The 23,393-nt window shown below is 45.5% G+C and overlaps 1 protein-coding gene across 2 annotated transcripts; it reads right to left on the reverse strand.

Moving 5' to 3' along the window:
- Positions 1-7,435: 7,435 nt before the first annotated feature.
- Positions 7,436-12,449, reverse strand: LOC119660955 (protein wntless). Of its 2 annotated transcripts, XM_038069995.1 has the most exons (7): positions 12,122-12,446; positions 11,887-12,068; positions 9,567-9,672; positions 9,033-9,494; positions 8,850-8,977; positions 8,234-8,792; positions 7,568-8,144 (listed from the first exon to the last, which is right to left on the reverse strand). In XM_038069995.1, exons 1-7 carry the CDS (start codon positions 12,225-12,227, stop codon positions 8,038-8,040), a joined length of 1,650 nt encoding a protein of 549 aa, XP_037925923.1. In that variant the 5' UTR covers positions 12,228-12,446; the 3' UTR covers positions 7,568-8,037. The 2 variants fall into 2 exon arrangements, with proteins under 2 accessions (XP_037925922.1, XP_037925923.1); XM_038069994.1 differs by having other exon boundaries at positions 7,436-8,144; positions 9,033-9,672; positions 12,122-12,449.
- Positions 12,450-23,393: the final 10,944 nt, after the last annotated feature.

The following is a 23,393-nucleotide window of genomic DNA, read 5'->3' on the forward strand; positions in this document are numbered from 1 at the left end:
AAGACATTTGCGGAAGTCCTTAGTGAAATCCGCTACAGGATGAAACCCGAGGAGAACGGAGCAGAGGTATTTTCGATACGGAAAACGAGAAGTGGTGGAGTTCTCGCCGAACTGGGCCCAAAGACGACCAACAAGAGCACGTTCTGCGAAGCGGTCAAGGGGCTATTGGGGGAGAAGGCTCTTGTTTCCAGCCTAGAACCCATGTGCTCTCTAGAAATACGGGATCTTGACTGCCTCACAGAAAAGGCCGAAGTAGAGGAGGCGCTAAAGCGTGAATGTCCATAGGTGAGGTATTACCTCTGTAAATGCTCGAGGCCAAAAGCTCGCCGTGGTGGAAGTCCCCGAGCAATATGCGAGGAAACTCCTTAACAGCGGGAGAATCAAAATCGGATGGGTAGTATGCAGGGTACGAATGCGGATAGTCCCCACCAAGTGCTACAGGTGTCTGGACTATGGACACACGTCAGCAGCTTGCAAGGGTCCGGACAGGAGACAGCATGCCGGAGATGCGGCCAAGCGGGTCATCAAGCGAAGACTTGCAAGGAAAGCGAGAGTTGTGTTCTCTGCAGGGATCGGGGCGCGTCTGGCGAAAGCGTCGCACACACTGCGGGCTCGGAACGGTGTCCGATCTTCAGGGCGAAATTGGAGAGAGCTAGGGTGCGAACGCCATGATCTGCATTTTGCAAATTAACATGCACCGGAGTGCAACCGCTCACCAGTTGCTAGCACTGTTCGCTGCGGAAGTAAATGCTGATCTAGTGCTGATTAGCGAGCAATACCGAAACAAGGACCCGTCCTCATGGTATCTGGACTTATCGGGCACCGCTGCCATCTGGGTTCGGGACGACGTTCGACTTCGTGTTCTTGCCGAAGGCCGGGGGGACGGATTTGTCTGGATCCGGTGTTTAGGGATAACGTTTTTTAGCGTTTACCTGACGCCGAATGAGTCGATTCTGAACTTTCAGCGCCGGCTTGATGCTCTGGAGGACGCCGTTTCGAGCACGGAGGGACGAATCCTGGTTGGCGGTGATTTTAATGCCAGGGATCTTGAATGGGGCATGCCTCAATCAGACTCCAGAGGGAAACGGATTCTGGAAATGGCGGCGAGAACCGGGCTCGTAATTTTAAACACCGGATCCACGCCAACGTTTCGGCGCTCAGGTTGTGAAGGAAGCATTCCTGACATCACTTTTGCGTCGGAATCTCTGGCATCATCGGTGGACGGGTGGCGACTCCTAGAAGACTTCTCGGCAAGTAATCATCAGTACATTGCGTTCGAAGTGTTTGACGCTACTTGCCGGCGAGCACCAACACGACGTTCCCCCTGCGTGTGGAATGTCGCGAGGGTGAACATCGGAAGGTTCGTCGAAGCTCTTGGAGCAGGAAGGCCCGCGCTGGGGGGCACTCCGGGGGGTGGTGGTGTCGCAGCTGACACCGTCGTAAATTCAGTGATGAATCTGATAACGACGGCGTGTGACGCTTCCATGCCCCGGAATGGCCCCAGGCGCGACAAGCCTTCTATGTACTGGTGGACGGCGGAAATTTCCGACCTACGGAAGGAGTGTCATAAGCTCCGCCGTTTGGCACAACGTTTGTACGCCAACGAGGAGGCATGTGCCATAAAGGCACAATATAGATCAGCAAAAAGGAGACTCCGCAGCGCTATAAATAAAAGCAAAGCTCGCGGCTGGCAAAATCTTGTTAATGAGGTGAACGATGACCCGTGGGGACTTGGCTATAAGCTTGTCACTCAGAAAATCGGGGCTCTGCGGAAGCCCTGCATATTGAGCACCGACCAGATGGACCGCATTGTGCGGGCATTGTTCCCCAGACACCCTGTACGGGTGGATGTAAATAGCGCGGAAAGCGTCGTGGATTGCCCCCTTTTCACAATGGGAAAACTCGAAGAAGCAGTTCTCAAGTTTACAAACTGGTGTTCCGCCAACGGCCAGAATTGCTGCTCGAAGCGTTCAACGCGTGCTTGAAGGAGGGCATTTTTCCTTGTCGCTGGAAAGTGGCCAGACTCGCGTTGATCAGTAAGGGTAAAGGAGAACCGGAGCTCCCGTCTGCATACCGACCGCTGTGTATGCTTGACACGGCTGGAAAAGTGCTCGTGAAGCTCATCAGGGGAAGACTCGCTGAAGCGATCCGTGCTGCCGGGGACTTATCCGCAAGGCAGTTCGGGTTCAGAACAGGGAAATCTACTGTGGATGCTGTTATGGAGGTCGTAGATGCGTTTAATCGAGCCGGGGCATACAGCCGCCGATCTCGACGGATAGTGCTCCTCATAACGCTTGATGTCAGAAATGCCTTCAATTCCGTAAGATGGACAGATATGCTAGGCACACTAGAGAACTCCTTTCACGTGCCAAGCTATCTCTTGCGGATATTGAGGGATTGTCTGAAAGACCGCTCCCTGCTCTATGAGACGCTAGAGGGCCAGAGGAGGATGGAAATCACGTCGGGAGTAGCGCAGGGATCCATCCTAGGGCCGGACTTCTGGAACGCTTCCTACGATAGTCTGCTGAGACTCGATATGCCCGAAGAGTCGCGCCTGGTCGGTTATGCAGACGACGTTGCGGCACTTGTCGCCGGACGCACTGTTGAACAGGTGCAAAGCAGACTTGGCATATTGATACGATGGGTAAGCGGATGGATGACTGCTCACGGATTCAACCTTCCGCTGGAAAAAACCGAAGTAGTCATCCTGACCAGAAGGAGAATCTCGACCTTGCGTCCCATATCGATCGGCGAGTTGACTATAGAGTCAAAACCAGCGATTAAATACCTTGGTTTAATGCTCGACTCGAAGATGAGCTTCTTCGAGCAAATCAAAGCAGCCGCGGACAGGGCTGCAGCAGGAGTCGCGGCCTTGAGTCGGCTAATGGCGAATGTCGGCGGCCCTATATCAACTAGGAGACGTCTCCTCATGGGAGCAACGCAGTCCGTCCTTCTCTATGGTGCGGAGGTATGGGCTGATGCCCTTGACAAGGAGGTGCATCGTAAACGCCTCGCTCAAGTGCAGAGGCGGGGAGCTTTGCGAGTGGCGTCTGCTTATCGCACCGTCTCCGAACCGGCTGTGATGGTGATTGCGGGAGTGATCCCCGTTGCCCCCCTTGCCAAGGAGCGCAAAGCTATCTATCACCGTAAGGGTAAAAACTTAAGAGAAGTGGTTGCCCGTGAAGAACGTCAACGCACCCTTAACGAATGGCAACTTTCTTGGCAAAATGAGCCAAGAGGCAAGTGGACTGCGCGGCTCATCGACAAATTAGACCCATGGTTGAACAGAAAGCACGGTGAGATTGATTACTTCCTTACCCAACTTCTAAGTGGGCATGGAGGTTTTCAATCTTACCTGCACAGGGTTGGGAAGGCGCGATCTCCTGATTGTGTGTTCTGCAATACAATGGCGGATGACGCTGAACACACCTTTTACTCTTGCGAGAGGTGGGACGGCCTCCGCCAGCAGCTTTATGCAGACACAGGGGAGCTCTCTCCAGACAACATTGTCAGAGAGATGCCGAAGAGCGCTGGCAGCTGGAATCGTATTGCGCATTATGTTCGGGCTCTTCTTACTACGAAGAAGGTTGAACTCGATCGGCAGAGGGATCGGACGGTAAGGGGTTCCCTGAACTAACAACAACTCCCTTCCTCCCCTCCCCTCCCCTCTCGTTGGTGGAAGGAATTATCTGACTTGAAGGCTCCCAAAGCCGGGAGAACGGGAGGGCTAGCCCGAAGTAATGTGTCAAACGGTTCCAGGCTAGTTCTCTCTCGTTTAGCCTCTGTGGAAGTCGCGGGAAGAGCTTTTATAAAAGGAGGGGATGAAGGAGGGAGGGGAGGCGTGATGGTTGAGAGGAGAGTTATTATCCGAGAGCCCTGACACGTAGTACCTCTGCTCGCGTAACAGTGCATTGCGCTTAGCGAGATTTTTTATCAACGGATCAAGGTGGGACATCCACTTTTTCAGTCTCATGCGCGACAACTTGATCATGTGCGGAGTTATGGGGCAAACCCGGGAAAGGTCGAACAGAAGAGAGTTTTGGTGAAATTTTAGGTTTGGCCTTCTGTATTTGGCCGTGAATTTCCTGAGTATCGTCCTTTCAAAGCGTTGGAGGACTTTTGCTACTTTCGGTGATATGGTAGCCCATGCTGGAAAACCGTAGGTCAGGATTGGACGAATGAGAGTTTTGTATAAAAGGGTTTTGGTGGCAGGGAACAGGGCCCGGGATGAGAGGAGGTTTTTTAAGGCAGCTGAAGTCTTAGAGGCCTTGGCGATAGCAGATCTTACGTGAGGGTTTGATTTGAGTTTGTTGTTGAGGGAGATTCCCAGATATTTAATAGTTGATTTCGGCTTGAGTGTGTGGTTAGCAATGCGTAAATGCAGGTTTTTGCTTTCTGGTACTGTGCGCCAGTAGCACTTCCCACTGGGGTTTCTGAAGTAAATAACCTCAGACTTAAGGGAATTTACGTTAAGGGCCCACCGGTTGAAATAAGCGATGACCCTATTGGTTAGGATATTGAGAGAGAGGGAGGCTATTTAGGGCCTGAGACCACTCACATATAGGATGGTGTCATCAGCGAAGAGGATCCCTCCTGACGCGGGAGGACCATTGTCGTTGGGGGGAAGAGGGCGGGAGAAGGGCGGCCTGAGTTGCCGGTGTCGTGGGGGATAAGTTTACGGGAGGGAGGAGAATATCGTGGAGGAGGAGATGTTAAAAAGTTTGGGGCCCAGAATAGATCCCTGAGGGATTCCTGAGTTTACCGGGAAGTCGCTGGGGCGTAGTCCATCGAAACGCACGTGGCAAGTTCTGTTGGAAATGAAGTCTACGATGATTCTGAAGAAGGGGAGGGGGCAATTGGACTGGATTAGTTTGTAGAGCAATCCCTCTTTCCAAACTGAATCAAACGCCTTTTCGAGGTTTAAGGCGCAGACTACGGTGCAATGCCTGTTTTCCAGTTGATTGAGGATATGGTCTTGCAGGTACATGATTGCCTGCTCGGTGGATCTGAGGTTTTCGAAGCCGAATTGATTAAGTGGAATGATGGCGGAGTAATGTCTATTGAGGTGACTTAGTAGGATAAGTTCAAAGATTTTTCCAATATTGGAAAGAAGAGAGATGGGCCTCATATCTTTGAGATCGCCCTAGCACCCCTTCTAAGGGATAGGTATGAGGAGGGCGGATTTCCAAGATACCGGGAAGTGGCCGTTGTTCAGGCAGTTGTTGAAGAGGATGGGGAGACGTTCACTGATGGTAGGCGCACACTTCCGCAGAACAAAGTAAGAGATATCATCAGGGCCCGATGATTTTCATTGTTGCGCCGGGACATTGCAAGTTCGACTTCTTCTAGGGAGATAAAGAAGGAAGCGAACGGGCGTTTTGACTGTATCAGCCGGGCATCTGGGAGAAAAGGGGCAAAGGTAAGATCCTTCCAAGCTCAACCTTTCCAGATGGGGTCCGCTGGCATTTGACTCTGAATAAGAGGCTGAAATAGTCTACGCAGGCGGATATTTTTTCCTCGGGGGAGTGACACTGGAGGTTACCTAGTTTTATCGGGGTTTGGTGGAAGTTAGTATATTTTTTTCTTCCAAACTTGTGGGCCAGGTTTGAGGGATTTGAGGAGTTTCTTGTAAGATGCATTCAGTTCGGACCGAATAGCTCCATTGATTTTGTTGGACAGGTCTTTGATGATCTCGGAGAGGAGACGGTAGTCAGCGTTGCATCTGTTCCGTGATCGGTGGAATAAACGTTTCCTGCGCTGCAGTAGTCTGTTTCTATCGCGGACTAAGAGGAGGGTTGAGGGGGAAAGGCGCCCGTATTTGTAGTAATCAGGTTCTTTAACTGGGGCGTGTTTGTCGATTGTAGTTTCGAAGGCAGAGTTCACTTTCCGGATGTATGTATCTAGCTCAACATTAGGGTGGATGCGAGGGAAGGGCCCAGCACGCTGTCTAAGTCTCGTTGGAAATCGTCCCAGTTTGTCAGATTGAAATATCTACATTTGTCCGGATGGTGGAGTGAATGGAGAATTTGCTGTAAATGTAGAGAGAGGCTGAGGGCATGATGGTCGGAGTGGGCTGCTAGAAGGCGTCGAAATTGCTCGCGATTTCCCAGAGTTTGTCCAAAGTGGGAGTGAGGTGACGACCGGGAAGTAGAGAGAGCCGATAAGGACTCGGAGGGCGCCACCCACCCCTGACAGAAAGTCTGACTACTGCTAACAGGCATTTCGACGCCAGTGCAGCCGATGGGATACTATTTACCCTTAGTCCCGCTTTGACTAGTATAGCTGTGCCTCTGCCTGCGTCGTTGCGGAACGTACTGTAACCGGGAGCATGTAATTTAACGTTGGGGGCTTCCCCCAGTTTGGATTCGTTTAGCAAAGCGAGAGTTATACACCATCGCCAATGATAGCTTAGCAGAGTAAATAAAAGTTTGAGCCGAAAATGGGAAACTTCTTGAATTTGTATTTGGAATTTGCCTTCAGGCTCTGAAGTTCTGCGTGTCGTCTTTTTGTGTCTTGGCGATTGCCGTATAATCGACCGTGGTGGGGACTGTGACCGACTCCGAAATTCGAGACAAAACGTCTGCAATAGCATTGTCTTTACCAGACACGTGTTGAATATAAAACGTAAACTGACTGATATAACTCAAGTGCGTAAGTTGGGGAGGGGACAGTTTGTCGGGCTTTTGTCTAAGCGCGAATGTAAAGGGTTTGTGTTCCCTCAAGGAATCCTTCAAGAACCTTGTGAACGCCAAACGCACAGTTGTTTTGACAATAGAGATGCAATCAGTGTACACAGACTAGAGAAGCTAATATCATCCGAACATCATGTCCGCCATATTTGAATTGGATGGCGTCACTTGGGTCGTGATTATCCAGTAGTCCGTTTCGGTTTGAAAATCGTTGCGAAGATTTTATTGAGGAGTGTTTTGAAATTTGTGGTTTTAATTTGAAAAATGAAAATGATGAAGTGCGCAACAAATGTTTTGATAGTTATCAAGGCAAAAGAGGAAGCACCTTGAGATTCTTTCGTTTTCTGAAGAGTGGAGAAAAATCTGTGAAAAGTATAGGCAAAGGAATGTGGTACGAGCGGTCATTAGCTACCGTGATGACTTCAAGTCGTGATTGCTTTTTGGTACCGAACAGGATACCGCCGCTACCAGTGATAAAGCGGTATTCCGCTCGGTACTAGTCTAAAATTCGTTTGTACAATGAGAGGGGGCATGATGTCTTCCTGGTTGCTTGCGCTGTTTTCTTCACTAGCCTAAATGATATAGCTGCCGCAGGTTTCGGCAAGTAGCTATCCAATTTTGTGTAATCTTGCCATTTTCCACGTACCACTGTGGTGGTATGGTCGCCGACAGGAACTTCGAAATTGTTAGGGAGAAAATATTGAGTAGCTTCAGGAGAGACAAGTTTTTTTAACTAAAAAAAGGAGTTTAGATTTGACAAAATTCATCTATCGTATGGCATCAAATTAAAAACGACCCCTTTATCTTATATCTATAAAATACTAGCACAAAGGGTTGTGGATAAAAAAGAACACAGAACTTTTCTTGTAAACAAAAAACAATGAAAACAATAAATATTATTTGAGATTGTATAATAGAAGGTACTGCATTCATGGAATGGACGAAGAACCAAATGAAATTATTTGAGTAATGCACTTGCACGTTCTGTTGCTATTACCTAAAATATAAAAATTCAATATTAAACTAACACTGTTACCACTTTCCAAATATACAGTAATTGCAGTGATCAGTGCCCTTCTTATTCATAATACTGCTTGTGGAAAGTTAAAAAAAAAAAAGACCAACTTAAAGCTTAGATAGCAACGAGCATGAGCTATATAATTAAAATTTTCAGATCAACTAAACGCTCTATGGCAAGATTACTGTATATCAAAATGGAGAGTATAGTAAAGTCGCTGAACTCAAGAATTATAATTATTCTAGAAAATATTCTAAAACGCTGGTCGGCTTCATGAAGAATGCATCCCTTATTCCTTGGGTTCAGTTTTATCACACGTTTGCCACTGGCTTAATCGAATGCTGCTTTTCGAGAGAAAGAAGTCAATGATGAAATTTCACTCGGATTCGAATCGGATGGTAAATTGTTGAATTCAATTTCTTCACTGGCTATGCGCTCTGTGAAAAAAATCATGCGAAGATACATTTTGATAGTTAGAATCAATATTGCACTTTATCGTGGAAAAATTCTACAGAAAATAACCTACCATTTGAGGAATTCAATTCGGTTGGCCATTGCTTATGACTGGGTGCGTATAAAATGATGAGGGCAAAAATATAAATATTCCACATTCCATAGACACCAGTCAAAAATGCGGAAGTCAACTGCACCTCAATATTTTCGTCCCATTTCCAATGACCTTCGGCTATCTGTCCCATTATAAAACCAATAACTGTTAGTGCTGCACAAATTAGAGTTGCAAGCATTAAGAATTTAAAACGATAAATTATTCCCTCATAATGAATGCGGCGAGCAGCTGACATGGAGGGTAACGATGACTGTTTTAGGCTGATGTTACGGAAAACTTTCCAAATCATATAGCAAAGAAACAAAAAATAGACGCCTGCGGAAATCCCCGCCAAAACAATAAAAGTCAATGCGAGATTGGTTCCAACACGTGACGTCCAAATTGAATAGAATGGGTTACGTAGTTGAACGCCACGCTCACACACGTCGAATGCAAAAAGGGATATGCATCCAACAACGACGGCACTTAAATGTTTCCAATAATTCTTCACTGCACTTCGTTTGCCTGTTTCTTGAATCTAAATAAAAATAAAGATGAGTAAAAAGTGTGCAACTGGAAAAATGTTGAATCTTACTAGCATGTGTTCTCCGGCGAACACCAACCAAAAAGACAAAAGGGTCGCATAAAAAACTCCTTGTCGAATATCGCTTAGCAAAAGCATGAATGGCATATCGAAGGCTAGCGTTAAATATTCCAAAGGCACTGGAAGGGAGAAAGTTTTGAAAGAGACTTCTAAGTATGCTGGCTCTAAACTCACTATTTAAAAAAGTCAATGCTAAACCTAGATAGATTAGCATGTACTCTATCAGGGCAGGTGAGCGTTGTAGTAGGTGAACACGATGCCAGAACCAAATCATTATGGCCACAACAATTGGGAAGAAGATCGTTTTCAATGAAAGCCAAACTTTTGTAAAACCCCCATTTTGGTATATTGCTGTCAATTGTAGGTCATGTATGTGCCCAACATCTAAATTCATTTTCATGTCGGTATCCACAGGCAGCCGAATGTTCAGGAGATAGAAATCGTGATGCAATGAGCCCAGTTCAAATAGTGGAATCGTTTCACATGAATAAAGTCGCTCGGTATTTGAAACGTGAATAGATTGACAATCCAAATAGCGTCGCTCAAGGGACGTTGCATACAGCTTCCAATCGTAATCGCTGTCCTCTTTATTGCGATACGCCAATCGCGCGTCAATAGTTACAACTGCGTGGGAATCTAGTTGAAGAAAGAGGAAGGCAGGATATGAAATTTTTAGTGAAGCCAATGAAATAAAAGGATAAATCTTACCAACTAGGACATCATTGTCGTAAGCGATATCGACTTGCAGGACACCAATTAGGTTTTGTTGCCATCTTGAGTAGTCTAAAACATGTCCCTCACGTGGTATCGGCATCTGAAGTTCAATAAAAATGTGAATTTACGTGAAAAGCAATTGCTAGATGGAAAATTTTCAAAACTGTGACTGGGAATAAGTTTCGAATGCCGCGCCACATCACTCCGCCCCCAGATGAAACCTAGGGGGGTTCCAGCGACCGAATCCGGAACTGCGTTCCCCCTCAGTCCGCGAAGCGAACGTAACGTTGTTTTGGAGCGCACACGAGAGAGCGCCTTTTTGTGTCCATCGATCTCGAGCTGGAAGAAATGTTCTCTCCGCCCGAGAACGCGGTGCGGGCGGAGCCTGCAGCGGCTTTCGGACGGCATCTGTCCTGACCAGGACATGCGTACACGTTCCTTGGGCGCACAGACAGGTGCGGACGAGTGTTGGGTGGGAGGTGTAGCCTTGATGCGTCAGCAGACACACCAACCCCGACTCTGTGAGACCCGATCTCTTTTCGAAGAACGGATCACTTGGGAGTCTCCGGTTCTCCCCGTATAGCAGCTCCGCGGGGCTGGCAATAAATTCTTCTCGGCGGGTTGTATGTAGACCGAGTTAGGACGAGAGGCAAGACTTGGGTGCAGGACGGATCGTCGCGTGCTATTATGGCGGCTTTGAGCGTCGGGTGCCAACGCTCTAGCATCCCATTGGATTGCGGGTGGTATGCAGTAGTCCGCTGGCGTTTAAACCCCAGGAGTTTGCCTAACTCTGAGAAAAGGGTGGACTCAAATTGCAGGGACGCCAGAGCGAGGTATCCACTCTCGACAGAGGGCTTCGGCACAAGATTGCGTCGTAATGTCTTTCAGAGGTATTGTTTCAGACCACCGCGTAAACCTGTCGATGTGATTTTAAGGCAATATTTGTAACCGTGCGAGTCTCGCAAAGACCCTACTATGTCGAGGTGTATTTATTTAATTAACGGACAACAAACAAAGAAAATTCCAATTAATTATTGTCCTCAGGAGGAGGAGGAGAAAGCAAAAAACTTATCCTACGTTTAAAACTACTTAAAGTAGGGAAGTTAAAAGGACCAAGCTGATTTTCATTATAATTTCGGCAAAACCTGGGAATCGGGTAATGAAAATAGACTTCGAGCTCCGCGAAGGGCACGTTGAAAATATCTGCGTTACGTGTGTTATAAGACGCAGGACGGCAGGTGATCTCGTCAGCGGCGGAGCAGTCCATCAGACCCGAGGAAAGTTTAAAGAATGTGCATAGATCCAGATAGGATCTACGCTGTTGTAGGAAGGGAAGGTTTAGAAAGCGGAGGCGGGAGGGGTAATCCACACGAGGGAAGCTTTTCTTAAAGAAGAGGGAACGGGTGAATTTACGTTGCACATTTTCAAGGGGTTACGGGAGGGTGACCAGATCACGGAGCAATAATTGAGGGTATTCCTCACAAGGGAATTGAAGAGAGCTAAGGAGGGTTGGATGGAGTCAAAATCAGAGGAGGAGCGAAGAATAAAGCCTGACAATTTTGCTGCTCGATTGATGACATCGAGGCAATGGGTGTCAAACCGGAACTTATTGTCGAAAGTGACTCCGAGGTCTTGAGTGGAATTTAACCAGGATAAGGAATGCCCGTTAAGAGAGTAGGAGAAAGAAGTGGATGAGGATTTTAGGAAGTAGCAAATAGAGTGACACTTTCTGACGTTTAGCGCTAAACCATTAGTCGAGCACCAACGAACCAGAATGTCCAGGTTATTCTGAAGGGAAACACAGTCCATAGGCGACGATATAGTGGAAAACAGCTTAAGGTCGTCTGCATAGAGCAAACAGGGACAAGTAAGGAGGGGAGGAAGGTCGTTAATAAAAAATAAAAATAGCGAAGACGCAGAATAGACCCCTGTGGGACGCCAGAAAAGTGGGAAAAGGAGCGGGAAGTACAGCCGTCAAAAGAGACGCGGCAGGATCGGTTGGAAAGGTAAGAGGCAAGCCATAAAACAAGTGGTTTGGGAACGTTTAGGGACGAGAGTTTGGATAGAAATATCTTGTGATTTACAGTGTCGAAGGTTTTACAGAAAACATGAGCGAAAATACCGGCAGTAATACGCCACATTTATAGTGTAGATCCCCGGAATACATCAGAGAATAATTTCACTTTCATAACAGATGAATATTTTTTAGAGTGCAGCTTTTAGCCTGATGTACATTGACTAAATAAAACAAGAGTTAACTTCGTATATAGTTAAACGGGGGTAAAATTACATAGATCACTCCGTACGCGCTTACCTGAAACACGAAAACAATTTGATTTGCCATTTTCACGTCGTGTTGCTCGATCTCTTCCTGACTTACGGCATTACACTTACCCTTGCCGCGGGTATATAGCCAAACACTTGTATCATTCTGTGACCCGGGGATGTCCTTACACACCATCCCAAGAATATTTTGATGATTTGCAGGCAATGGTGCTGGGGACATAATAGGAACATAATTCAGAATTAATTTCGGGAATTCCACTTACCAATTAATCCTCCGATTAGGAAACAGAGTGCCTGGCATATAAGTAAACATGTAACCAAAATTGATAATTTACGAGTACTTAAATTCTCCAGTATAGTCCCGGGCATTGTGCTCGGTTTGAATTTTTCTAGAAACTTGAATTCAAATGAGATGTGAGCAATTCGAAGTGCTTCAGTGCCCACAAAAATGTCTCTGCACAGTCTTTTCACGCAAAGCAGAAACTGTTTAATCTGCACAATTCGCCACAAATAACTTACAAATAAACGCCACCGGACTATGAGACTGTCGCCGGCCTTTTGTTTATACTTCGTGGAAGACAAACAATATGGCGTCTGATGGGTTTATAGCAGTGTACACAGGCTGGACATGGTAATACCAATGCGAAACGTCAAATTCCTGATGACATCACTTGAACCGGTATAGTCGGTAGTGTATGGTTAAAGGAAATTATGAATTAATATTTGGCAGACCCTGCCTAAGATGGAGCGACGGCGTAGGTCAGGACGCCAGACAGCTTTTAGGGATATCGAATTGGTGGACCTCGACGCAAAACTGGGATGTCTGGAGTTCCTTATTAAGGCAGGCCTAGACCGGATACCAGTTGTTGCGCCGTTGAAGATGATGATGAATGTTAAATTTATTATTTATAGATCAGAATAGGAATTAATATCTTAGTTAATCAGGTACTGAAGAAATGCGCAACTTGTGCCCTCAGATCTCAAGATCACAAAGCAAGTTCCTTTTAATTATTTTGGAAGTACCAAGTGAGAAATTAATATTTAAATTCTCGAAAAGGGATTTTTCAGCTTCTCCCCCATTTTCGTCACCTTCCACCGAAAGTTTCGCTTTCTTGCGTCTGATTTCTCTGGATATCGTCGCACTTGGTGGTATAGCAACAACCTCATAGTTGCCTCCGCTTATTTACCCTATGATTCGTTGTATCCTCCACCGACGCAAGAACTTAGGGATCTGGTGGCGTATGCAGAATCAAGTGGTCTCGAACTTTTAATAGGTTGCGATGCGAATACTTAACATATTTGTTGGGGCAGTAGCAAATGCAATCCAAGAGGAGAGAAGCTATTCGATTTCATCACTTCAGCTGGTCTTATGACTGCAAACGTAGGGTGCGCCCCTACGTTCGTGGGACCGAGAAGCGAAGCGAAGTAATTGACCTAACAATCTGTACCCCAAAATTGTTAGAGTTGATTACATACTGGCGAGTGCTAGACGAGGTCTCACTGTCAGATCACCGATATCTAGAATTCAATCTGACTATTGCGGGCGAACAGTCTGCAGTACAAAGACGGAACCCTAGGAAAACGGATTGGGCAAAGTTCAATGAACTTCTTGGCAATAAAGTACAGTTCCCTAGGCGACTAAGGACTCCTTTGGTGCTGGAAGATGAATTGAGAACTCTGAACTGCACACTTTTAGAGTGCTATGAACAGGCTTGTCCTATTTCCCGAGGCCAAAGCGATAAAACGGTTCCTTGGTGGAACCGAGAACTGCAAAAACTCAGAAAATCAACCAGGCGACTTTTAAATCGTGCTTGCAAAATTAACAAGAACGAAGACTGGTTAAATTTCAGGAACTCACAACGTGAATATAAGAGGCTCGTGAGGTGCTCGAAACGAGACCCCTTTAGAGCGTACTGTGAGGAACCGGAAGGCGAAAGGAGACGTCAAGGCTGTGCAGAGTCCTCAAAAGGGATGAGTCGGCCAAGTTGGATTCTCTTAGAAAACCCCACGGTACTTTCACGAGCTCCAGACTGGACTCAGTACAGACCCTCCTGGAAGTACACCACCTGGGAGAACGGGTGAGAGAAGTGGTAGGAGGAGAGTTGACGGTTCTTGCATCGCAAGTGTTGCAAGGGGAACTGGAACACTGCGAAAGCGGTTGTTACCCATGAAAAGGTGAGAACTGCCATACTGTCCTTTGAACATTTCAAAGCACCCGGCATGGATGGCATCTATCCGGCAATGCTCAAGGAGGGTATGGAGCATTTAGAGCGACCTCTAAGAAATATTTTTCGAGGATGTCTTGCTCTGGACTACGTGCTTTCTTCTTGGCAACAGGTTAAGATAATTTTCATACCGAAACCTGGGAAAGATGACTATTCTAATCCAAAGAACTTCAGACAGATCAGCTTGACTTCATTCTTGCTGAAAGGTTTGGAGAGACTGGTGGAGCGTCACATTCGTGGAAACGCACTTAGGTCACAACCACTTAGTGAAAACCAACATGCTTAACAACGTGGAAAGTCCTGTGAGTCTGCTCTTCATTCTTTGGTCACAAAGATAGAGGATGCAACTTTGAATGGTGAGTACGCGATGGGGGTGTTCGTGGATATTGAAGGGGCCTTTGACTGTGATGCCGCCAGAGCGCATGGTGTTGATGATGCTTTAATTAAGTGAATCCATGCTATGCTAACGCAAAGATTGCTGTGCGCTGAGGTAGGGGTCGATCGCTACCTGACTACCGAAGCAACGAAGGGCTGCCCCCAAGGAGGTGTGCTTTCGCCGCTTCTGTGGAGTATGCTGATCGACTCACTGCTATGCAAACTGCAAAATTTGCCAATACACGCTCAAGCTTATGCTGATGACGTAGCTGTACTTGCTGTTGATCAGGATCTTGGAACGGTGTGTAGGAATATACAGCGTGCCGTTGATTTGATAGACAGCTGGTGCCTTAGACATGGTTTGTCAGTTAATCCAAATAAAACCACAATGGTTTTATTCACAAAAAGGAGAAAATTGGATGGACTTTGTCTCCCTGAGATGAGGGGTACTACCCTTCAACTCTCCGAAGAAGTGAAATATCTGGGGGTCACTCTAGATAAAAAAAACTTCTTTGGAACAAACATGTAGAGGTAAAGATGAAACGAGCTCTCACAGCTTATGGGCTGTGCAGACGGACCTTTGCCTCGATATGAGGACTCAGGCCTCATGTGGTAATGTGGATATACGTTGTCATCATTAGGACGATGTTCGTATATGCATCCGTAGTGTGGTGGGTTAAGGTGAGACAAAAAGGTTTTCACCGTAAACTAGCGATATCACTGGTGCCATGAGCACGACATCCGGCGCAGCTCTGAATGTACTACTCAATTTGCAGCCCCTGGATATATTTATTCAAAGCACTGCAATGAGAGCAGCTCATAGGCTAATTCGATTAGATCTATGGGAAAACAACGGATGTGGGGGCACAGAGCATTGGAAGAGTTACTGGGAGGACTGAATCCAGTTCTTACAATGCCTTCCGATTCTCGTGTCCCCATACATCTGTTTGGTAGAAGATATGTAGTTACCCTGAAGCGTAGAGAGGACTGGGAAGACCCAGAGGAATGCGTGGCGGGATATACGGAAGTCTTCTACACCGATGGCTCAAAAACAGAAGAGGGTTCTGGAGCCGGAGTCTACCTCTCGAATAAAAACGAGAAGTGGACTTTTCCTTTGGGACAATATGCAACGGTTTTTCAAGCCGAAGCTTATGCGATCCTAAGGGTGGCGAACTGGGTGATTGACGAGCGGTTGAAGTCAAGCTGCACTGAGGGCATTGAGCAGTCCTTTGATCACCTCGAAAATCGTTCAGGAATGCAGAAACCGTTTAAACTCTATGTCTAGATTCAATACGGTGGAACTACTCTGGGTACCTGGTCACTGTGGCATAGAGGGAAATGAAATCTCGGACGCTTTAGCGAAAGAGGGGTCAATCTCCCCTATGCCGGGACCGGAGCCAGCAATTGGAGTATCAGTGACATTGGCTAAATCTGTTTTCAAAAACTGGGAACAAGTTTCCCATAATGACAGGTGGCATAGCCTAAATGCTGCTCGACACACCAAACTTTTCCTGCCAGAACCCAACATACGTACCGCAAAGTTTATCCTGTCAAAAAGCAGGAGGACTTGCAGGTGTATTGTGGGCATTCTAACAGGTCATAATTCACTAGCTGGGCATATGTTCAGAATAGGAATTTACTGAAGATGATACGTGTCCCTCCTGTAATGAGGAAGCGGAATCCACAGAGCATTTTCTATGTGAATGCCCCGCCTATGGACGCATCCAGGCATCAGATCTTTGGTGCCGATTTTCTCCAATGGCGACGGGTAGCATCACATCCACTAACGGAAATCCTGCGATACGTGAACGAATCCGGAATGGGCCAACACGGCCTGGGTGCTCAGAAGCTGTAGCTTCTCCCCCACCATACACACACACACACACACACACAAGTACTAAGCGAGAAATTAACGTCTAAACCCTCGAAAAGGGATTTTTCAGCTTTTCTCCCATTTTCGTCAGCTTCCACCGAAAGTTCCGCTTTTTTGCGTCCGATTTCTCTGGATGTCGCCGCACTTGGTGGTATAGCAAGGACCATGTCCTCATTCCCAAGAAACTTCGCCTTTTTTCGCAGTGCCTTCCATTGTCGTCGGCTAGGATCCTTGCCAGGTTCACGGAGTCTGGGCTGCGTGGATCTTAGTGTTAGTTAAATTCCAAATGGAAATGGGATTGCTGAAGGGAGATTACCCTTTCATGTGGATTGGATACTTTTCCACCGACGAAAGCATGAAAAATGGATGCGTGGGACACTTCCGTTGAGATACCTGCGCTTGAATTATATTTCATTCGGAATAAAACCTTAGGAACATACTTACAAAACACAATTCGTCATTTATTTTAAGTAAAAAGGATGAATTTTCAGAATAGAATAAAAGCTAATGTATTAGTTTTACATCATCATATCAAGAGAAAATTAACATTAAAAATACGCACAGTAAGATAACAGATAAAGTGTTCATTTTATTTAGTCAATTTCTATATATAACACTGATAGGAATTGTCTCAATTTTCTTTTCTTTTTTTTTTTTTATTTAAAATCAACTTTTTCGTTTTTATTTTATTTCTTTTTCTTTCATCTAATCTTCCAGTTCTGCACCAATATTGATTTATATATTGGATAATTCACACATGTTACACCACACACGCACTTTCGTAAAGCCATTCACAAGTTACTTAATAAAGTTAAGTTCGTTTATTTGTTTTTTGAATCATTTTTTCTTTAATTTTTAGTCGGAAGGATGATGCCTACCATATTTTACATTTCAGACGAGTCGTTTGCAGAGAGCTCAAGAATTGTTAGATTCAATATTCCACAATCATTAGTCCTTAAACTTATGTCCTACTCTCTTGTTAACCAAGGATAATTATCATATCATTTCCTGTTGCCTTCATACAGTTTCATCTGCATTTTAAGGGGGAGAACAAAGATGAAAAGATAAATATGTCCCAACTTCGGAAATCACACCATCTGAAGTGGCTTTACAAGCTCTCCTTAATTTTTTAAATTTTTTTTAAGATTATTCTAAATACAAATTTGCACTCTCGCGATCAATCACGCACTATCAAATTCGAATATGATGATAAAAAAAAATTAGGCGACTTTTTACAATTGTGATTTATGGGGAATCCCCGTATTCATGGGGGGGGAAAGTGATATTTAATACATTGGGATTGGTTGCAAATGTTCAAAACATTTATTCGATAATCCGTTCTGGAGCCTATTCCTATCCTCTCTTGTCCTCTATCTTTCCATCCGTATCTCTGCTTCCTGGGGCTTGTTTCAGTTTTATTTGGTTTCATATAAATTGATTGCACTAATTCATTGTTTCGACTTGATTGTTTGTAAGTTAGAAATCATGGACACAACTTAATGCACTATCGCTTAGACTAGATATTTTCTATATTTTCCAGTTAATTTACTTTACCAATATTCGTTTGTATGCCTATAGTTTCTCGCTAGTAACGCTTAATATTGATAAATTACATGGAGATATAAAATTTATTCAATTACATGCATATAGACTCTATACAAGTTACGTAAAGATGTATCTTTTAAGCAAATTTCATTACGTATTTCCAGTAGATTGCACAACTGACGTGAAGGACTTAAAATATAGTAGACTAGTTGGTGGTGGCAACACTGAACATGACACTTGAGGGGGGGCGTCGTCTAAATTTTGCAAATTTAACACAGACAAAATCAACCTCTTCAACCCTTCTCAATTCCTACCAAACAGAGCACGCATGACTTTCCTGTTCGCTTGCCACTCGACGATGAGAGAAGTACCCTGGCTACTGGAATGCTTATACAAAATGCTTTGATTTCTAGCGGTAAACCATCGATCGCTCGGTTATGACACCAAAGAAATCACCAAGAAACCCTAAAACAAAAAAACAAGTCGGGAAACCGGAAACTTAACGCTTCAGGTATAAAAGGTTTTGTGTTTCCCTATGTAAGGAGCATATATCCACTCCAACTTTTTACCAATCCAGTTCCAACCTATCCCTATTCACTCAACCCCTTATTCATCCCGATGAACATGACAATATTTCTCCCATCCACATTGTCAGCCCAAGTTCAGTGGAAGCTGCAATTGCAGCCTCCAAGAACAAAAAATCAGTGGGTCTCGACAAAATCCCCTTCATAGTTTTGAAAAAGTCCGCCCCCAACATTTCCACCACACTCTCCTCGATCATCAACCACTGTATCCTCAACGCTCACTTCCCCACCGAATGGAAAAATGCTCGCATAGTTCCCGTCCCAAAAAAGAACCTTAATCCACTCAATCCCGATAGCTACAGATCTATCTCTATCCTTTCTTCCTCCACCAAAATTTTCGAGCGGATTATCAAATCCCTCATAGACGAACATTGCACTTCCAACAACACATTACCAGAATTTCAATTCGCCAACCGAACTAAACACTCGGTTGAGCACGCGCTCCTTGTCCTCAAGACTGATATCCTCCTGGGTATCAATCGGAGGACACCCACCATAGCCTGTCTCCTTGACCTAAGGAAAGCTTTCGACTCCGTATAGCAATACGGACTCACGTACAAGCTTTCCGAAATCCTCAACTTCCATCCGCACCTCTGTAAGCTAATACTTAGCTTTCTAAATGGGCGGAAAGCCTTAGTGAGCATCCAGCTTCACCTTTCCTCGTCCTATACTTGCCCAGCCGGCATTCCCCAGGGTTCAGTCCTGTCTGCAACCCTTTTCTCGCTGTTCACCGCAGACATCCCCAAACCACCTCCACACCCGTGTCCCATCCAGATCCTCCAATACGCGGATGACCTAATCATCTACACAGCCACCAAAGACATCTCCCGTGGTAAAGCGCGTCTGAATACTTATTTAGACGAACTTTACCACTATTTCACCCGTTGGAAACTTTCCCTAAATCCCGACAAGTGTGAGACCATCGTCTTCCATGGAGACATGACGATGACTCCGAAGATGTGGAGTGACACAAGATCATTAGCACTCACAATCCATGACCAGCCCATTCCTACTGTTAAAGAAGTTACCTACCTCGGGGTGACAATGAACTCCCGCCTCTCCCACGTACCTCACATAACGAAGGCACTAGGCCGTGCAACTGGTGCCTTCCGGTCCCTGTATCCTATCCTTAAATACAACACCCCGACTCCAAGAAAGGTTAAGCTGTTTTCCTATAAACAGCTTATCCGCCCACTCCTCATCTTCGGCTTCATTTTCTGGTCCGATTGCTCCCCATCCCAAATGGAGCGACTCCGCCTCAGAGAGCGCAGGATCTTTCGCCACTGCGCCAACATCTTTAAGAACGAAGACCGCTCCAAGTACAGTCTGTTACATAAGAGCGTGGTCACTGTTACACGTAGATAAAAAATCAGAGCGTCCAGTTTCTTTTTCTATGACATAGAAGGCACCTGAGTCCTTCATGCTTTTTGTAAAAAGTCAGCTCTCTGTCAAATTTAGTCTTCAATTGAGTGATTTTTCGAAATGAGTGCTGTTTACGCCTCTCGCTTTGAGGCAATTTTTCTATGTTTGCATGAAAAAGGACCCAAATTAACGCAAACTGCTGCTACGAAATATATGGGAAAGTCGAAGCAGTTCGTTAGCAAGTGGATAAATCGCTATAAAAAGGTCGGTAACGTTGATGATTTTCCTGATCACGGAAGTGCAAGCAAAGTCTCAAAAAAAGACAAAAAAAAAAGATTCTCGCATGGTTCTCGAAAGATCCAACTTTGACTTTACGTGGAGCTGCTGTGAAATTGAAAGCAAAAGGTGTTGACGTATCTTACGGAACGATTCGCAGGCACTTGCTTGCCAATAAACTGAAATATCGCAGTACTTTGGAAAAACCAATGTTGAGTGCAAAACACGCTGAAAAACGAGTGGAATGGGCGAAGGAAAACTTGGACCGCGATTGGAGCAACATAATTTTTTCTGATGAATCCTCCTTCTGGGCATTTCCGAGCATCAAACACGCCTGGACAACTTCCACCAGTAGGATGCTTCAACGGACTGTTAAACACCCCATCAAGGTCCATGTTTGGGGGTGCTTCTCAAACAAAGGTTTCGGTACTTTGTTCTTATTTACCGAGAATTTAAATGCCAAAAAAATGAATAAAATATATCAAAAGGCTTTGTTACCATCTGCTAAGCAATGGTATATCAAGAAAAATGAAAGCTGGATCCTTCAAGAGGACAATGATCCGAAACATTGGAGTCGAGCGTGTAGCGAGTGGAAGGCGCAAAACGGAGTTGTCACTTTAGATTGGCCATCTCAGTCACCGGATGTGAATTCCATAGAAAATGTGTGGGCTCTGATGAAAACGCAGCTTCGCAGACGCAAGCCATGTAATTTAGATCAACTTTCTCGACAAATTCGGAAAATTCGGAGGTCTTTTCCGGTAGAATATGCAGAAAAACTAGTGGAAAGTATGCCCCGACGGTGCCAGGCCATAATTGACAATGCAGGAGATTGGACTTGCTAGTGAGGTATTTGCATTGAGTATTGACGACCAAATTATCAATAAATCTGCGAATTTTCGAAAAATCAATTGTTGTTATTATTTAACAGTGACCACGCTCTTATGTAACAGACTGTGCATTTCCAATCAGATCCTCTATGAATCCTGTTAAACTCCACGCATCGACGCCTTCCTTGCTCGTCTTGCCCTCAACTTCCTGGCCAAGTGCCAAGCCCATCCCAATCCCCTTGTTGCCAATGCCATGCAGATCGAGATCGTTGAAGATAACCTTCTCCGGACTCATCTGTTCCCTCAGATCCTTTTATCCCTCCAGTCCCAGAACCGTCTGTTCGATTCCCTAGGTAGAGTAGTCTTCTACACAGGCAATTACTCCGACTCCCAATTTTTTAAACCTTCCCATCATTAGCACCCCTCCCAGCTTTTAATTCCCATCCCTCTCCCGCACGCCTCCCATCTTACTGCCATTGCCAGAACTGAGCGATTTAAATATTTCGATTCAATTCTATCAGCCAATGGAGAACTGCGTAATGAAATTGTTTCACGCATTAATGCATCCTGGATAAAGTGGCATTCCCCAACTGGTGTTCTTTGTGATCAAAGGATCAGCGCACGTCCTAAATCTAAAATTTATTGCAATGTCGTCCGTCTGCCGCTCTCTATAGTTCTGAATGTTGGCGGACTATAAAGGACAATGAACGGCGTCTTGCGGTAATGGGGACGAAGATGTTGCATTGCATTGGTGGCGTGACACGTTTTGATTACGTCTGAAATGAGAATATCCGCGATCGATATGGGTTTGCACCGATCGTGGAAAAACTGCAAGAGAGGCGTTTTCGATGGTGTGGTCACGTAATTCACACTAACGAGAGTTCAACAACCAGTATTGGTCAGAACATCGAAAGCAATGGTAAGCAACCAAAAAGCCGGTCAAAACAATGGTGGCTTGATGCGCTGGATGGGGATTTAAAGGTCTCGAAATTACATCCTGATCAGGCATTTGATAAAATAAAATGACGAAACCGATCACCACGAGCCGACCCCGCTTGTGAACTGAAGGCTGAAGAAAAAGAAAAAGATGTGAGGAGCGAGTGACGGCTCCGTGTAATATAGCTAAAAATTCCATTGCCCTCTATTTTCTAGAAAGCGATTTAAATAAATCATTTGATGGAAAGCCCTGTGTTGATAATGGTCAACCTCATACGCTTCACACTCTGAGTTTAATATTATTAGCAAATGCCAACAATTTAACCAACATCAAATATAAAAAAAGGGGGGGGGGTTTCATAGTTCCCATCTGTTCACCAAATTTCGTTCGGATCGGTTTAGTTGTTTTGGAGAAAAATGCGTGTGACAGACAGACAGACAGACATTGAATCGATTTTAATAAGGTTTCGTTTTACACAAAACCTCAAAAAGCACCATAAAGGCCTAGAGCTGAACTGTGTATGTACGGTGGCCCGGAGTTCCTGGGAGAGTTTAAAGCCATGGAATGAACTTAGGGGGGTAGGATGTTCAGAGCGATCATCCTAAGTGGCCGACAACGACCTCGAGCGCACGGCTATCCCAGAAACCTAAAAAAAAAACATGGCTAAGTTGACCGTGAAGGTCCACCCGCAAAGATTGAAGCTCCATCAAAGTGCTCGGTCGACTCGTTCTTGCACGCCCCTGTGCTAGCCAGGCTCGGGAATGTGGGAGTTCCTTTAAGCACTTTGATCCCTCACGCTTCATTACTACAAAATTAACGTGTCTATTCCGATGCGTTGGTTCGCACCGGATTCCAAAATAGACATTACAAGGGAATTCGCGACGGCCTAACGAATAACGGCCAAAACGCGAGCTAAAATTGAAAAATAAAAAAAACGGACCCAAGTGCCGCGATCAAGGAGGGGAAGATCCACGACAGATCACAGTCCCGATTATTGTCTCTTCCGGCTCAGATCTTGAATGAGGCGCGGTCCCTGAGGCTTCCATCCTTCCTTGACATCCTCAGGCAAGTTTGTCTTTTGAGGATGTCCCTGCGTCCAATGCAGGAGCGCCCTGGTGACTGGGGCTGAGCTCTGGAACTCAACAGTTTGGGCATACGGGCTTACGAGTGTTCGGGCTCCCACAACCGAAACAAAAGATTTTCGGATCCTCCCAACAGTCTTCAAGCAAATGTCCACTCTGTCGACAATTCCAGCAGACCAAGTCCAAATCATTATTCTGAATCTCCGACTGAGGATTTCCTAAGATGTTCGACACCCTCTTCAGATTCAGCAGAATAGCTGTGTAATTGGTGAAAGAGCCTGCTTGAGAGACGCTCCTCTAAAATTTCGCTCTGCTGCACTAACTTACGCAATTCGCGAACCGTACTAGTCGGAAAATAGAGAAGTTGCCTCTGAACGTCGGGTCTCAGCCCACGACATAGCAATTCTACCAACTTGTCTTCCGTTAAGGAATTTTCTAGCCTATTGGGT

The sequence above is a fragment of the Hermetia illucens genome, chromosome 7 (genome assembly GCF_905115235.1).
Source record: "Hermetia illucens chromosome 7, iHerIll2.2.curated.20191125, whole genome shotgun sequence".
NCBI lineage: Eukaryota > Metazoa > Arthropoda > Insecta > Diptera > Stratiomyidae > Hermetia > Hermetia illucens.

Coding starts and splice junctions, on each gene's coding strand:
- LOC119660955 (XM_038069994.1), bottom strand. CDS start 12,227: ATGCCCGGGACTATACTGGAGAATTTAAGTACTCGTAAATTATCAATT. Junction 9,673..11,886: donor AAATTGTTTTCGTGTTTCAG/GTAAGCGCGTAC, acceptor ATTGAACTTCAG/ATGCCGATACCACGTGAGGG. Junction 8,145..8,233: donor CGAATTGAATTCCTCAAATG/GTAGGTTATTTT, acceptor TTTTTTTCACAG/AGCGCATAGCCAGTGAAGAA.